This window comes from Balaenoptera physalus, assembly GCF_965194825.1.
Source record: "Balaenoptera physalus genome assembly, chromosome: 8".
Lineage (NCBI taxonomy): Eukaryota > Metazoa > Chordata > Mammalia > Artiodactyla > Balaenopteridae > Balaenoptera > Balaenoptera physalus.
Genome location: NC_138887.1, coordinates 67,450,754 through 67,468,553, shown reverse-complemented (window position 1 = coordinate 67,468,553; position 17,800 = coordinate 67,450,754). Strand labels below are relative to the sequence as shown.

General features: G+C 39.7%; 1 protein-coding gene across 4 annotated transcripts in view; it reads right to left on the bottom strand.

The window, feature by feature from the left end:
• Positions 1-10,122: 10,122 nt before the first annotated feature.
• The window catches only part of CDK6 (cyclin dependent kinase 6), a 228,620-nt gene continuing 220,942 nt past the window's right edge, over positions 10,123-17,800 (bottom strand). For all 4 annotated transcript variants that reach the window (XM_082472086.1, XM_082472088.1, XM_082472085.1 and 1 more), the window contains exon 8: positions 10,123-14,852. In XM_082472086.1, coding sequence (XP_082328212.1) covers positions 14,706-14,852 — 147 coding nt within the window. In that variant the 3' untranslated portion in view covers positions 10,123-14,705. The remainder of the gene's footprint in view (positions 14,853-17,800) is intronic.

Sequence of the window (17,800 nt, the reverse complement as noted above, 5' to 3'; positions counted from 1 at the left end):
GGAGAGGCAGGCGCCCGCGTTCACCCGCGGTTCCCAGGGTTCGCCTGGGGATTCCTGTTCTTTACCACCAACCCAGTACGACAACCTCGCCCAGGCAGCTCACTTCCGTTTGGCCTGGGATTGTTTTGCTTTCTTCCATTCCTGATGCGCTGAAATCCTTTCTAGGATATAATGATTATTCCAACGCTTATGGTGTGCTTAGCATAGTGCAAATGCTGGGGATAAAATGAGGACCAGGACAGACGTGGTCCCTCAGAGTCCATCAGGCGGTGGGGGAGAAGACACTGCTGTCATAGATGTTGCTAAAGAAATTGCTCTTTAAGTTAAATTCCATTCATCCATCACTCATGCATTCATTTCACACTAATTTTTGAACATCTACTTGGTGTAATTCACTGAGTGGAAGATGGATATGGAGCAGAACACAAAGATAAGAATAAGACACAAGTGTTACCTTCAAAGGGCATGTTTGTAACCTGGTAGGGGAGATAGATATACACAGGGTCAACTTTACCGCATGGCATGTCATAATAATGTCAGTACAATACTAAAACTTCAAGGGAGGTGGTCTGGGCTTCAGAGAAGGTGTCATTATATTTATTTAGAATTAATAGATCTGGATAAAGCTGGACCCATCTCAGTGCAACATCATTAGAAAGTCATTGAAAATCGATTTGGATCTTTTCTAGGCTCTTGGAAAATGGCAAAATGGGCTTATCCTCAAACGTATGAGAACTCCTTAAAATCATCTTTCCCAATTTGTCTTTCCCTCCCTTTCTCATGCTGCATCGCACAACAGATGATGCCAACTCCCATTTTATCTCTCAGAACTTTCCCAGACTCTCTCAAATGCAGCCATTGGTGGTTCTATTCTGCACTGAAAGTTCATTCTCCTTAGTAACCCACTTTGCTTTTTACTATAAATTGGGCCTCCACCCTTTCAATTCTCCTCCTCCTCCTCCATCACCCCTGACTTAAGCTGGGGATTCTCTGACCAAAGACAGGTTTCTCTGTATGCACAAGAGGAAGTTTGTTTTCATGGCTTATTGATAGTGTTTTTAATATTGCAGGAACTTTACAGATATTAACCCAAAGTCACAAAGATCTTTTTCTTATTTTTCTTCAGCAAGTTTTGTAGTTTTAGCTCTTATGTTTAGGTCCATGACCCATTTTGAATTTTTTTCATGGTGTGAAGTAAGGGTCATGGTTCATTTTTTTACCTATATGGATATCCAATTTTTCAAGAGCCATTTGTTGAAAAGATTGTCCTTTCCACATTGAATTACTGTATTAGTTTGCTAGGGCTGCCACAACAAACTACCAGAGACTGGGTGGCTTAAGAAGAGAAATTTATTTTTTTGCAGCTCTGGAGGCAAGAAGTGTGAAATCAAGGTGTCAGTAGGGCCATGATCCCTGTGAAGGCTCTAGGGAAGAATTCCTCCTTACTTTAAGATTTTTTTTTTTGGGGGGGGATGTGGATTTTTTTTTTTTAAAGTCTTTATTGGATTTGTTACAATATGGCTTCTGTTTTATGTTTTGGTTTTTGGCTGTGAGGCATGTGGGATCTTAGCTCCCCAACCAGGATGGAACCCACAGCTCCTGCATGGGAAGGCAAAGTCTTAACCACTAGACCGCCAGGGAAGTCCCCTCCTTGCTTCTTTTAGCTTCTGATGACTCCAGGCATTACTTGACTTGTGGCAGCATAATTCCAATCACTGCCTCTATCTTTACGTAACTGTCTTCTCTGTGTGCATCTCCATGTGCCCTCTCCTCTTAACAGTCATTGGATTTAGGGCCCACCTGAATCCAGGATGACTTCATTTTTTGCTGCTACCGTAATTGGTTTTTAAATGTGGGTTTGCAATTTTAAAGTATATAGAAATACATTTAAAAAAATATATTGCCCTTGTATCCTCTAGCCTTGCAAAATGTATTTGTTCTAGTAGCTTTTTTAGGTATTCTTCAGGAGTCTCTACAGAGACTCTCGAGTTGTCTGTGAATAAGGACAGCTTTGCTTTCTTTCCAATCTCTATGCCTTTTGTTTTCTTGCTTATTACCCTAGCACAGTGTTGAATAGAAGTGGTGAAAGCTGACGTCTTTGCCTTGTTCTTGATCTTGGGAAGAAAGTATGTTGAACTTGTCAAAGTCTATTTGGGCTCAATCCAGTACCAGGTCACACTTTACCCCTCACACCTTTTACTTTACACTTCGTACCTCTCACTTCATGTTGGGCATTTCCCATATTCACTTACCAATTCTTTATTGAATCCACTCTAGTGAGGCTTTCAGTTCTTCTACCCTCAGCACGTCGCCTGGCTTCCTCAGTCTCATGCTAATTTATGCCTCAACTCAAAGCTTTCACGGAGCCTTTCCTGACCACCATGTTCCAAGTACTTTGTTTCAAGACCTGTTTATTCCCTTTTTAGCATTAAGCATAATGTACTTATACACTTTTAAAATTTATTTTCTGTCTCCCCCACTAAAATGTTAGCTCCATGAGATCAAGCACCTTTTTGTCTTGTTCACTGCTGTATCTCTGGAATCTAGAAACGTGGCCACGCGCAGCTCGGAATGTACAGGCAGTAGAAGCTCCAGACGTGTAGGAGAGCGACACACGGTTATCTGCTTGGCTCCACATCCCATGGGATGCTCTGGTTGTTTCATCTGCTATGTCCAGAAAAATGGCATATGCGGAACAAATATGACCATCACCATCCACGAGGAGTTCTTCGCTAGAGAACAGGGAGGTGCAAATCGGGCTCACACTCCAGAGGGCAAAATCAGTGGCAAAGGCCTACTGGGCTTTCAATGGACTGAGGTTCTACGTGAGCACAGCAGAGATAACTAGAGATAACTAACTATCTTAAGGTCTTTTATAAACCATTTTGAAAACAATGGTCCCGCCAAACCTGGCTGTAAATACCTGTGGTTTGTAGAAACAGGTAGTTATGACTGACCTCTTAATAAACTACAAACTTTCACTTAACTTAATAAAGATCAAATTCCTGACTCTCTGTATCATCCCTTCTGAATATTCTGTGTAGATTTTACAAATTTAGATGCAATCTGGGGTCTGTTAAAAAAAAAATTAAGGCAAGTCCTAATGAGGGCTCCCAAGGAATTCTGGAGGACTAATGTTAAAATACCTGATACTGTACACAAAGACGGGAATATAAATATCAGACAGCAACTACAGTCCCACTTTTGGTTTGCCTGTAGCACCTCAGGAGCTGCTTCGTCTATCACTCTCGTCTAGTATGTAAGTCGAACAAAAATAGGCACACATTAACAGAAATGATCTCTCTTTAAAATCCTTCAGTGGCTCCAAACTCCTTTATATGGTATATTAAGCACTTCTGGACCTCACCTCCTCCTTCACCACCCCTCTGCCCCTTACTAATTGTTTTAAAACATTAAGTCAAGGCCTGTTGGTGGGGTTGTGAAATGAATTTCGTGGCTTGCCACCAGTATTTTCAGAGTATGGAGGATAATAAAATAAAAAAAGAAAACATGTGTGGGGCACACAGCATCATTTTGTGGAACATACGTTTCTGATATATGTCTGCATGTGTCCATGTGTGTCTGTGTGCACCAGCCACGCTATTGGATTATATTTCTTTCTATAGGTTATGATCCAAATGTTGGAAAGCCACTGCCCCAGGTGTGGCCTCACCAATCTTCCTACCCTTTCCTGTCTGCTATTTCATAATTGCAGGCCATTGCACACACAAAGTATTTCTCCTTGTGTGACTGGCCAGCGTTAACTTTTGTTTTTGAATCCATTCAAGCATCATTTCCAATGTGAAATCTTTTTTCCTTCCCAGGTTATCGGCAATCGGTTACACAAACCTTTTTCACAGTCTCAGTCAGTAAGCTTCAGAAAGGACTGCCTGTGCCTTATTCATGTTTTGGGTCTTCAGTGTTTACCACAGTCAACTATTAAGAGCTTACTAAGTACTTGTTATGGAACTTTTTTTTTTTTTTTTTTTTTTTTTTTTTTTTAATTAATTAATTAATTAATTTATTTATGGCTGTGTTGGGTCTTCGTTTCTGTGCGAGGGCTTTCTCTAGTTGTGGCAAGCGGGGGCCACTCTTCATCACGGTGCGCGGGCCTCTCACTATCGCGGCCTCTCTTGTTGAGGAGCACAGGCTCCAGACGCGCAGGCTCAGTAGGTGTGGCTCACGGGCCCAGTTGCTCCGCGGCATGTGGGATCTTCCCAGACGAGGGCTCGAACCCGTGTCCCCTGCATTGGCAGGCAGATTCTCAACCACTGCGCCACCAGGGAAGCCCCTATGGAACTTTTAAGTTCAATGAGCTGCTACTTTTTCTAACATCTGAAGCCTGAAAAGGAGTCTCTTAAAACAAGAATTTGAAACATATTCTGCTAAAACTTGCTATTTAATTATACGTTACTTTACTCACTGCAATTACATTTATTTTACATTAAAGTAAAAAGAAAAATAGCTAGAATAGCAATTCATCTCCAAGAAAGCAGGTTAAAATTGCTGTTTTTATTATTTTTATTTGCTACCAACAGTTTTATTGTAAGAAGTACAAAAGGTATGACAAATACACAAACCATTTTCTCTTTTTGCTTCAATTTAGCTTGTGCAGAAGTGAAGACAATGAACTGGACAATGACATTTCAACACCAATTCTTAAAAAACAATGAATTCCATTATCTGACAATAAACACCTAAATTTGCATCCTAGCACCCAGTAAGACATCCAGTTTCCAAAGGATTCTTGACCTATAACCCTCTGAATTTTCTGACATGTTACCTTTTCCATTGTCACAGTCACCACTGGTAGTCCTCCCTCTCCAAACAAGTCTTAAGCGTAAGGTGCATGCTAGAAGAGCTACCTCTGCCCTCAGAAACCCCAGGTCATCAAGCATCACTTACTTGAGCTAATTCGTAAAACTGATGGCTAGCAATGGGGTATTTAATGTAAGTTTTGATGGTCCTTGGATTACATATTTCACATGACACAAATACCTACTTTTCTATTTTTCTCTTCAGGTGGGAAGAGCCTAGGTAAACTGACCTATATTTTCATCTACCTAAAAGTAAGGAAGCAAGATCACTCAGCTCAGGACCCTAGGAGGAGGGTAACTTTACAGGTCAGCTTTCTTTCTTTTTTTTTCCTTTTCTTTCTTTTCTTTTTTTTTTTTTTTCTTTCCTTTTTTTTTTTTTTTGGCCTCAGGAGGGCTTTCTACATGGATGGTTGCTAGAGTGAGACGGCTCTTCCCATTTTCCTCCTGTCTGCACACGAGGCCATTTTTCTTTGAGGGGTAAATGATCCGGATATGTAGGAAGATCCCTGCTTTCAGAGAAGGCATTGCACCCACATTTGGGGAGAGCACAGGGTTTATGGACCCTGTGAGGAAGGATACCCAGGTGAAACTGACAGACCAGTGTGGTAACTCTCAATCTTGTGTACAGAGAAAAAAGCAGAAGCAATATCTAACACCAAGCCATCTGCCAGCATTCTTGTAAGACTGTGTTCCAGGCAGTGAATTTCCACACTGCTTCTTTGACCTGCTGAACCCAAAGCACCAAAACAGAGCATTCTGTAGCAATATAAGCAAACGGAATGAGAGTAATTTTGCACCTTTAAGGAACATGCACCCTTATGTCTGTACCCTGATATTAAAATAGCAGAATGAGTTTCAAGTATGAAGAAATACAGTAAAAGTATAGCCTGTAGATGGATAGAAAACAGCAGCCTGGAATGTGGTTTATATTCTTGGTTAGTCTTTTTCTTTGCACCACAGCCAAAACAGAATGCTCTGTAGCATGACTTGGTTTAAAAATCAAGACATATACGAAGATGCTAGAGGGTATTTGTGATTGGTGTCTTGACCATGCTCTGTGCTCAGCACCAGGAACCTTCTCTTCATGACTGTGGCCAGCCAAAGGTCAAGTAGGGGTGGTGGCCAAGCCTGGACAGGCATACCTGGGATGCCTAAAGCATCTCTCATCATGTCCCTGACCCCAAAGTACAGCAGAGGAGGATGGAGAGCAGCACGTGGACAGTCCAGGAAGGGGGCAGGGAGCACTTCAGAGGAAGGGAGGAAAGGATGCAGAGGCTGGCGGAGTATCAGTTATCCTGGGCTGGTTCACACAGCCTAGATTAGTATCTGACATGCACATGCACAATCTCTACATCTCCAGAACCGTGATTTCAAACACAGAAACCAACAAGTCAAATGTCCAAATTAAGATTTTCTTCTACTTTTAAAATATCTTCTATTATAAAAATAAGTAAAAAAAAAAAAAAAAAAAAAAAAAGCAAAAAAATAGCTCACTGGCTGTGACACCCTTGCTGAAATCTAGAATAAAGTTTTAACTAGGCCCTATAGGAATGCAGAAACATTAATACATTTTACAGTGAAAACGTGCTTTTACACATCTCAGAAATGATAAGCCTATAAAACCCTCTAGTTCTAATCTGCACTCTACGGGAACCGACATTGTGCTTTTCTTGCCACATACTGCTCTTCTCTACGACACACTTGCCATTTAACCTTCAGATCAAAACTTAAAATACCAGAAATGCAACAAGCTTTTGAGGTGTTGGGGACTGTTGGTTGTTAAAACCCCATTGTTGACTACTGTATACGCAATCCTTGTTTTAATTACCAGACTGGATTGCTTCTCTACAAAACCAAGTTGCTTGAAGCATGGAAACTTGGACTTCTCCATCTGGCATGTTCTGGAAGCCTCAAGGCACATGCTGACGGGTCTGTTTCTACAGAAAACTCTCACACTGTTCTCCTTTCAACAGTGCTACCTGTTCCCACTATAGGACACACCACCTACAAGGGTACTAGATGGTGTGAGGGAAGCTTCTTTTCCGGGCCAGATAAGAGGAGGCGCCACCCAGGCACCTGTCTCTGCCTGGCATCTATTCTGAGGGCCACCTGGCAGAGTTCCTAAATTAAGGCAGTATTTGATGCTTTGCTACCTGCAGTTTTAAGTTTTGCTGTATTTCACACTATAGTATATGCATACTTGACAAAAGAACAACTACGAAGTCCTTTGCTTTAATTCCTTTACATAATGATAAAACACCTAGACACAAAAATACTATCTCTCTAGACTTAAATTCTACTAATCATATTAAAATGCATGCAGCTTATTTGGGGGCTTAGTCTAATTTTAATTTTCTGAGTTCCGTCAAGACCATGATAATGAGCATTTAATGCAGATCCTAATGTGGTCTGCCTTCTGTTGCACTTTCACAGGACTAGTGTGACTGAGAAATAAATAATATACATGAACAATAATAGAAATAATTTATGCAAATGTAGAACAACTTGAAATAGAAATTTCCCACCTTGTTAAGTGCTGATCCTAGGAGTAGTTGATGCTACTGATTCCATGTACTAACTAGTATATTTATTACTGGTCATAGGAAAATAAATGAATACAAAGTAAGGAACTAAAATATTCCCGTATACATTTGTTGCAAACACAGGATCAAAATGAGAAAGATATATAATACACTTGGTGGGGGGGGGGGTGTTCAAGAAGTGTATTACTGCTGGGATCTATTTTCATTATCCAGAGACTTCAAGGTCAAATTTGGAGTTGCTGGTGATCACAGAAATATTGCTAGCTAATACATATTATTGCATTTCATAAAACTTAAGATTAGAAACTTTCAAGTAAGGGTACGAAAGGTCTCTTCAGGACTGTAACCTAAGCACTTCAACGGATTTGGCTAGAAACCACAGAGTTAGAAATGATATATCTTGTGGCTTTATGCTTGCTGATTAGTGCTACGGTCATAGTTCTTTATAGCGTTATGTACAGTTATGTGTCCCCTTTAAGAAAACCTACATTTGACAGTCCAAACTCCTTAAATAGAGAAGGGGTTGATTATTTGTTTGACAAAACAATTCACACAAAAGGTTCCTCTAAACAGGAAAGTCTCCCTCCCACATGAGATAATTTGCTCACATATCTTTAACTACTTGACGAAGAAAAAAAGAGAAAGAAATTAGAAACTAAAGAGTTAGGAGCTTTTGCCAACTGAGGATGAAGCAGAAAATAAACAAATCTTCCAAACAAAACTTTTCCAGGCATATCTTTTGCCATCATATATGTAGAATGATAGAAAATAAAAAAATAAAAAATCTTTCCTGTAATTATACATCTTCTCTTTAAAAAAAAAAAAAAAAAAAAAAAAGCTGAGCTTAGAGCTTGAGAGATGCCTGGTAGATAGCTTCATACAGAGCAGCATCTCTTTATACCCGAACTCTCGGAGAATTGTGTTGTACTTATTTACGCACAGATGACACCTGTTTGCTTCTAGGGATATTTTACTTCCTAAGATTGCAGAACAGATGCCTCTGAGACAGCAGCAGGGCACATGGACCTCGGACAGTATCCCGCCGGGTCTGTACATCATTTCAGGCACTAACAGGTGAGCGGCGGGCGGGTCCCAGCCAGCTCCGCCCACTGCCACTCTACTGCCAAAGGGGCGGGGCGACGGCGCAACGCACCCGGAAGGCTTTCGGTGGGAGGGAAATTTTGAACGCGAGCAGATAAGAGTTCAGACTGGCCCAACTGATAACAAACTCGAGGTTTGAATTCGGCCTTCCACTTAGGGGCTTAAACTGGAATCTAAATACTTCAGTGGGATTTTAAGCAGAGGGATGAGGCCGAAGATTTTTTTGATTCAGTATGAATTACTGAGACTTGCCCGCTGGCTACTCCGGAGGAAAGTGAAGCAGGCATTAAGGAGTTTCTGCCACTCAGAAGGAATAAACTGCCTTCCGTTGGGTTGTGCTAAGGAAATTCTGAAAAAATAATATAATTTCCTTTCTCCTAAATTTCAGTGACACTGTTAAAGAAAATGACTTCTAAAATCAACTAAAATCATGTGGCGGATAATGGGTCTCTGAGCGGATCTGTGAATTAAAACAAAAGTGTAGGAAAAAAGTGTATGTACATATATATTTATATAACGTAAAGTTGCCAAAGAACTTCACAAGTGGAGAAATCAAACACTTATGTATACTCCTAAGTTATTAGCTCATATGCTTAATGAAAATTTTTAAAAATTACAATTTCTTGTGAATTTACACTTGTGACTATACAAATGTAAAAATTACCAGGTCTTTTAGTATTTTAGGGCTCTGTTTCAGCATAGCAATTCTTTGAAAAAATAGTTTTGTCTATATAGTAACTGATGTGTTACTTAGTTTCCACATCTGATTTTTTAAATTAGTATTTTTAAATTTAATGGTCTAACAGCCACCATGGTAGGGAATGTGAAAGCAGCTGACAGGGGATATAGCATTTTGCCTAGGGCCTCTGTAGGAGTTTTACACTCCTAACAAAACTATCCTCTTCACAGATGAGTGTTGCCTTTTGAGTAATAAGCATGTCCATCTTTGTAACTTTGCACCTAGAAAAGTGAGGTAATTAGTTACCTCAAAAAATGTTTCATGACCAAATGAATGACTAGGCTCTCTTTATACACTAAAATAATCAAAATGGGTGTATTATTCATCCTCAAGAACAATTTACTTGCAGACAGTTGTTCAGAACTTAGCTAACAACTAAAATATCTGAGTTACAGAACACTGTGAAGATTATTAATCATCCTGAAAAACAAGCGCTAGGCAAGAGTCAAATGTGTGCAGAAAAATAAAGGTAGAAGCCTTGCTCAGATTCCACACCCCCCTTCAAAGTGCCACCTTGTGGAATATACTAGAATAAAACAAGAAAGTTCATCCCTTAGGACAGTGTGAATTTTAAAACAGACATTTGAAAGAAAAACCGCCTCCCTTTCCTACCATATTGAGTTCAAATTGCTGTAATAGTATTTAAACAGATGCTTGGAAAAAACCTGTATTTATTTTCAGGAGAGTCTTGTTTTCTTCTTCAAGGCCAGAGCACCAGTATCAAGGAAACATAAATATGTTGATGGAAGTCCATTCATTTATCTAAATTAACTCCCTGGGAATGCTAAGAAATAGAAAACATTTTGAAAAGCTGGTTTGCACTTCATTAAAAAAAACAAACAACTAATCGCGAAAAACATGTAAAAATCAGACCCCTCCTCTTTCTCCATTTTTTGTTGTTAACAAAGGTCAGAAGATGGAAAAGGCCAAAGGAATATTTTTGGTTTATTTTCTGAAAAAGTTCAAGTTAGAAATGCTTGAGATATAGGTATGTAACAAAACCAGGTTGAAAATTGCATTGATAAAAAATGAAAATGCTATTTTCTTATGCTTATGAGGAAAACACCACTACTAATTATCTGAGGACTTACATTGCTTGACAAGTTTTTGGTAGCCTTGAGAAGTTTTTCCACTGTGGGGAAGGAACATGTAATTATCTTCCTAATCATACATCTGAATGTACTGAATGCACATGATAAATGGTTTGGGTTTCACAAGTTTTCAAAAATCCGGGTGGCATAGGACACACACCTTTAAAAAATTTATTTATTTTTTTACAACAAACATTTTTAGGCTTGCATAACAAGTGTAGTTTCACATGGCTGCTTCCTTCCATGAAATGAGGAAGGAATAGGGATGGTTTAGTATGATTAGCTCAACCTTTGAAATAGTAACTGTTTGGAGTGACTTTTCCATAAAATTTGTTTCTGCGCATATCAAGTTCATAGTTGCCAAGTGACTTGAATATAAATTCTTGCAATACATGTTAATAAAATATATATCCGTCAAAATATACATAACTTTGAAACTATCCATCTTTGAATACCTTCATTTTCTCCAGAATTTCCTCTATCCATTGCCTAGTGTCTCATGGTTTTTAAAGATTTAGAAATCATATCACATCTTTATTTTTTATAAAATAAAGACATCATTTTATGTCTTTATGCATTCTTTTGAATTCTGTCAATATCTAGGAATTTATAATATTTCAATATTTTCTTTCCAAGAAACTGTACTAACACAATTAAGTAATTACAGTGGCTTACTAACTTTCAACATTATTCTTTCCTAGACCCACCTATGCAACACAGGCCTGTTTTTGGAAAATGTGAGACACTCTCATGTGCTTATCATAAAAATTACAGTAAAGTTGTCACTTAAAAAAAGAAGCAATTCTTTAGAGAGAAGAATTTTAATATGTTTATGATATTAGGAAGCTTACATGATTTAATTTCCATTAAGGAATGAGAACTGCCATTACTGACTTTTATAGGTACCACTTTTAAGAGAAGCAGCTATAGTTAGTTAAAAACGCAATTTAAATACATAATTTAAGATTCAAAAGTTTGGTAATATTTAAGTTTTTTCCCATCAGGATGGATAGTATCACATTCTGGAGTCAGACCATAAGTTCCTCTATTAACAGGTACATGTTTTATTTAAGATATTAACATCCTGTGCATTCCAAAATTTTCATTTTTACCTAAAACTAAAAGGCTGAGATTCTGGTCTTAGGTGAATATTTTGAACAATTTTTAGTATGTCACCTGGGGCAAAATGAAAAGTCTGCCATTCAAAGTGTGTGTTTCCTGAGAGAAAATCATGAGAACACAGGGGGCAGAAATGGCCTGGAGCTTTCTTCCGAAACAGGTTCTTTGCTCCTTGAGTTTGCATCTACTTCAAAGGAGAGACAAAGTGGGAGGCTCCAACGCACTGGGTTCTGACAAGCTCTCAGGGATTGTGTTTTTAAGGTTATAAGGGCCTTATTAGCTTTGCCACGTGATAGCTTATGATGCCTAAATGGACTCTTTAAATGCAGGTTGTTACAACTCCACCCCAGCACAGCAGTTCCCAGAGCTTGGACCACTAGAACTAAATATCATATAGAAACTATCAGGCATATTCTTGCCCCAGTCCTAGTAAGAAATTCAAATGTGAGTTCAAGTCTGTCATCCTGTTTCTTACTGCTATAAGCTGCTTCAGTATAGCCCTGGGGCAATATGACCTTTTCAGCTAACCACTGCCTAGCTTTTGGCAAACATGTTTGAAACCATATGTAGCAGAAGAATAAGCCGTATTCAGTAAGCTTGTATTCTGCTCTGTGCTTCAAAGTGCCCTAATGGCAAAGGGTGCTTGTGTGGGATCTGGATTTCAGAAGTGGTGAGGCGGATGTAAAAGACATAAAACGAGAGTAATCACTCAAGTGCAACAACCACCCGGATGGAAGAGCTGGGGACAGACTCTTTAACAAGTTCAGAGAGGCTGAAAAGCCCTCTCCTTCTGCCTCTCAGAGGGGAATCTGGCAAGTATCTAATGTCAAAATGTTTGTGCTTTAAGTTTTCTTTATAAACACTACCAAGAAACGAATCAGGAGCATATGTTAGAAATAAAAGTTGAACTCTCTACATGTTTAAAATGCTGAAGAATGCTGAAAAATTCCAGTTTAGAACAGCTGCATTTTTCTTAAGTGAACTTATGAAAAACTTTTGCAAAAGCAAAAACCCAAGTTTCACAAAAACCCATGTTCACTCTAACCATGGATACTAACTGAAAAGTTCATGATGGATTAGTTCAGTGAGTTTTATAATTCAATTTCTAGGCCCCTGGTCTTTGTATTTTGACCCCCGATCGAAGGAAAGGCAGAACTCATTTATCCAGGGAGACCGCAAGTATGCTTGACCTGAATGCTCTGGATCCATTATATCTCAAGCATTTACAGAGATGACAAAACATTATCGATGTTGTCACAAGGAAGAAAGTATAAAACATTCTTATGGCCCATCTTCTCACTCATATCTTGCTTTAGAAAAATTTTCCTGCTCTTGAAGTTACTGAATTAGAACAATGTTAAACCACATATATATATATATATATATATATATATATATATAAAGATAGTCATATACAATATTAAGCTGTGGAGAACTCAGAAAGGCCTGATTATGCATAAACATCATCTGGCACATTTTCTTCTCAGGGAAGCAATGTCCATTCTTTGAAAACCCTAACTCTAAACACAGTCTAACTGTTGCATGCTCGTAAAACATGAATCAGGAAGCGAAATTAGCTAAACTTACCAAAAGATACTTCATCTCTATGTCTTCTGGTTACTAGAGCCGACTGAGCACTAACCACACAGAAGGCAGAGATGGTATGGAATATAAAGTACTGTAGAGAAAATGGCAAGAGGAAAAGTAAAGCTGTTCACAATGCCCAGGTCAGGCTGGCTCTGCAGAGAGCAGGCATGTGCGTAAGGCACTAGAAACAAGCACAGCCTGGCGACGGAGAATAGGTAATTTTATAGAGTAAATATATATTTCTAAAAAATAGTTAAGGACATTCCCTCAGATACTACACTGACAATATATTCTATAAAGCTGTAAAACACTAAGTTACACTTTGAAGCAATCTACTTGCTGGTGATTGAGAAGAACCAGTCTTCTACTCATTACCTAGGTAACAACCGTGAATGCCAAATGCCAGGCAGGAAGATTGCAGTAGAGGGAGAACATATGGGACTCTGTTAGGATTGTGGAATTGGAGCCATAAGCCATAAATCTGAATCAAACTATTTATGAAAGGTTCATTGAAAGAAAGAAAGTAGGAGGTGCATGAGAACAGCTTAAGCAATCCGTTATTAATTATGTAAGGGTAGTAATACATATTAGATGCGCTGGGGGATAGATAAGATGGATACTTTGCAAATGAGGCAGTGCACGGTAGAAAAAGTACAGTGTAATAGGTGGGGGAAAACTTAAATGGCATTCCTGTCTCTAGTCAGAGAGAACTATCCTCCAAACCCAAACAGGAAAACAGTTTCTGACAAATTCCTAAAATCAAAACCAAAACAAAATAACAACAAAAACCAAAAAGAAAATAAATTCCAAACCAGGAAATAAAGGCTTTCTCTATTATTTTTTGACGATTTTACCTAGTTGAGGTACACTCCCTAAATCTATAGCAAGTTAAGAAAAAGCTTATAGGTATTTTTCAAAAGAAACAATAAAGCACATTATACAGGTTAAAATTACAAGGAGTAAATGAGCTTTTTGAAAAGTAAATAGAATTTGTGCTTCAAAAAACAGGTTTCTTAAAAGATACTAGAATTTTTTTTTTTTCTTTTTGCTGTGTGTATAAAACTTCACCTAGATAGTGAACCTTTTACTATTAGCAAATTTACTGCTTTGGGCCAGAAAAGAAATGCTAAGGACATAGGCTCAACTTTAAATTTGAGAAGCCCATTTTGGTGAATCACCTTTAGTCAATAGACACCTGTTATTTAGCGGTCACTTTGAGCCTTTAAAATTCAATTATTCTTGTTGTTTACAGAAAGTAACACTTTTTAAGAGATCAAGAATCACACACACACACATACACACATGCACACGCACATACACTCACTCAAAAGTACCAAATCAGGCTCCAGCACCTGCAGAGACATTACATCATAACTCAGCTGTGCCCGGATTGCTCACTTCACACTGGCAGCATTCAAGATCAGAAAAATGAAATGGCAGCACAATTGGTCAGCAGCTTCTCTTCTGGAATTTTTCCAGGTTCTTAAAACAAACAGACAAACAAACAAACGAATGAACATAAAGCTGCAATCACTCTTGCATTGATTTCAAAACAGTAAACGAGGCGGTTTCCTCAGAGAAGCAGAGCCCATCCAGAAGACGGCAGCTAGAAGGTCTCCAGCCAGTGATCCTCAGCAGCTCTGCAGGGCTTACTCAGGGGACCCATCAGCTACCAAGGAGGTTCTCCGGATGATCAGCTCCAGGCAGCTCAGGCTGTATTCATTTCTGAGCTGTTCTGGCTGGGCGGCAGGTGGGAATCCAGGTTTTCCTTGCACCTCTCCAGGTCGTGGAAGTATGGGTGAGACAGGGCACTGTAGGCCGATATTCTTTTGGCTGGATTAAATGTCAAGCACTTCTGTGATAGAGACAAAATAACAGATTGACATAAAACATATCCATTTAAATAATGTGCTTACATAGTTATGTATCTATTCACTGCCACACATAGTTATGTATCTGCTCACTGCCACATATTACATGTATCTATAATGAGAATGAATATCTACTTCAAGGGACACTAAATACAATGTAGACAGTACTCATATATGTCTGCTCAGGAAAAGGCAACACCTTTTGGGTTGCCTGTGGACTGTTACCCACCCAGGATTTCTCTCCAACCCAATCATATTATTATTACAGCATGCAAATAACTTTATTTAGGGTAGTGATTTTTCTGATGCTAGCAAACCTAGTGCTACAGTCGGAATCTTCACCCTAATTTTTTACCCTGATTTTATCAATGAGCAGGGAATGGAAGGGGGTTGCCTTGTTCAGGTGTAAAGGATAATTACTGAACCCAGGGCCAGTGGAGGAGGCAACAAGTAAGGGCTAAAGCCTAGACCGTAATCATCCCGATCCACTGCCCCAGGGCTGCGCCACCCAGAGAAAGAGATGCCTTCCTTCTAATTCACATCAAGGTGCCATATGGGCTAGCAGCAGCCCTACAAGGAGACCATCAGATTCAAGTCAAGTCACTAAACTCTATTCCAGGCGTTGACTCAAGTGCAGGTAGAAGGTGAAAGGAGGGAAAGGTGAACTCTGGAGCAGCAATCTGCATTCCCAAGCTGTTGATACATAATCAGTCACAACGTTTCCCTAATTCAGTGCCATTTCCACTCCAACCCCAGGTAATCTCGTTCTTCAAATCCTCCTCCTCTCCTTCCACCAACTCCTCCAGCATGCCTAGCAGGTGGCAAGCACTAACGGTGAGTAATGTCTCCCCCCGCCCTCTGCCCCAGGAGCTCACATGTAGCAGAGAAGCTATACCAGCTTCTCCATCCTTGTGACGCTGTGTCTACTGAAGTGGGCTGGGGATCTGAAATTTCTCTTGATTTCAGTCCTCTGTGTAATCTAGACTTAACATTATCATGGTTATGTAGACCTCTTCCATTTAATCTGGGTTTCTGCGCTTAAGTATCTCACAGTCTTAGGTCCTGAGTGGATTAGGGACTCCTCTAAAACTCTGCTGAATGCAACTGAGCTAGAAAAACACATACAAACAGAAAATTCTACACTTAACTTCAGGTGAACTGTTGGGTCCCCTGAAATGTTATTTATCCTGAGCTCCCTACCGGTCCATGGACGCCAACCTGCGCATAGCGTCTTCTGAAAATCAAAGACCCAAACGACAAGCAGAGGAAGGAGATTGTTCCTAGAATGGTTCTACTGTCTCTAATAGCAATAAACATCTTGAGAAAAGCTTTGCAAGGGCTGAATTCCCAAAGGACAGGAAAGCAGGGGCAAAATTCTTGAGCTTGAGTTTTTTCTTCCCAGAGTCCAAGAAGGAAAAAATTATGTAGTGGCATTAGAAAAGGAAGCAGCCAGTTTAATTCCCAGGACATAGGAAAAAGAAAAAAAAAGTTGTAGAAATATGTCCAAGATAGAGAGACAAGTCCCTAGAGGATTATCTGAGAGGAAGCCCTGTTCCCACACTACACGCATGGCTTAGGGCTGGGAAGAGGGTAGAGAAAAGGAGAAATCTTTAGCCTAATGTGGGAGGTGTGTGAGAATCTCAAGTTGGAGGTTGTAATACATTTTGTCCTATAAACATTGTTAGAAAAGATGGTTGAATCCTATTATTGCTCTACGTCAGTAGAACAATTGGCTATTTTGAGAACTAATTTTAAAATCTTGCATAATAATATTGTTTCTGCAAAAAAAAATAATTTGCTTGCCAAATAACTGCCTTAAAAAATGAGCTTTTGAATTACCACCTAGTCAAGAGTTGACTACTACAGTGGTCTGGATCATTTTCTAACACATATTCCTTTTCTTTCCTTCCCCCTCTCCATGGGAGGAGTATTCGTTCTTCTATTAAAGTTGGCCATGTAACTTCCTTTGGCCAATGGAACGTGGACATAAATGGCAGGGTATCTCTTCCAAGCCTAGGCCTTCAGGGGCGTCGTAGGTTTCTGCTTGCCCTTCTGGGAGCACCTACCTTCTAGGATGAGAAAAACATGCCGCAGGGAGCCAAAGGCCCTCGGGCCTGGGCCCCAGAATGAGACACATGGAGAAGACCAGTACTTGACCCACTGGCTGAAGCAGAGTTGCTCTAGATGACTCAAAGAGCTGTCTCTGCCAATGTGAAGACACATGAGCAAGAAACAAAGGCTTATTGCTGTATGCTAGTGAGACAGTTTTTTTTGTTGTTGTTTGTTATGCATCAAAAACGGACTAATACGGGGCTTCCCTGGTGGCGCAGTGGTTGAGAATCTGCCTGCCAATACAGGGGACACGGGTTCGAGCCCTGGTCTGGGAAGATCTCACATGCCGCGGAGCGACTAGGTCCGTGAGCCACAATTGCTGAGCCTGCGCGTCTGGAGCTTGTGCTCCGCAACAAGAGAGGCCGCGATAGTGAGAGGCCCGCGCACCGCGATGAAGAGTGGCCCCCGCTCGCCGCAACTAGAGAAAGCCCTTGCACAGAAACGAAGACCCAACAGAGCCATAAATAAATAAATAATTAAAAAAAAAAAAGAAACAAAAGAAAAACAGACTAATACAAGGACCAAAAAAAAAAAAAAAAACGTACCTCAGGCTCTGAAAGCAGTTAGATAGCAAGAACTCCAAAACGTTTTTCAGCAAGAGCATCATATTTGGAGTAAGTACCCAGCCTCCCAAGTTAATCATGATGAAGGGTACAAAACTTATAAAGATATGTAGGTTTTGCCTGCTAAAAATAATTCTTCCCCTGAATTGTCTTGTTACTGCACACTGCTTATATATCTACATAAGAGCATTTATAGATGTTGATGTATGTACATCCATATGTGAAAGATTGAGGCATTCTATAAAGTCAACTGTTTT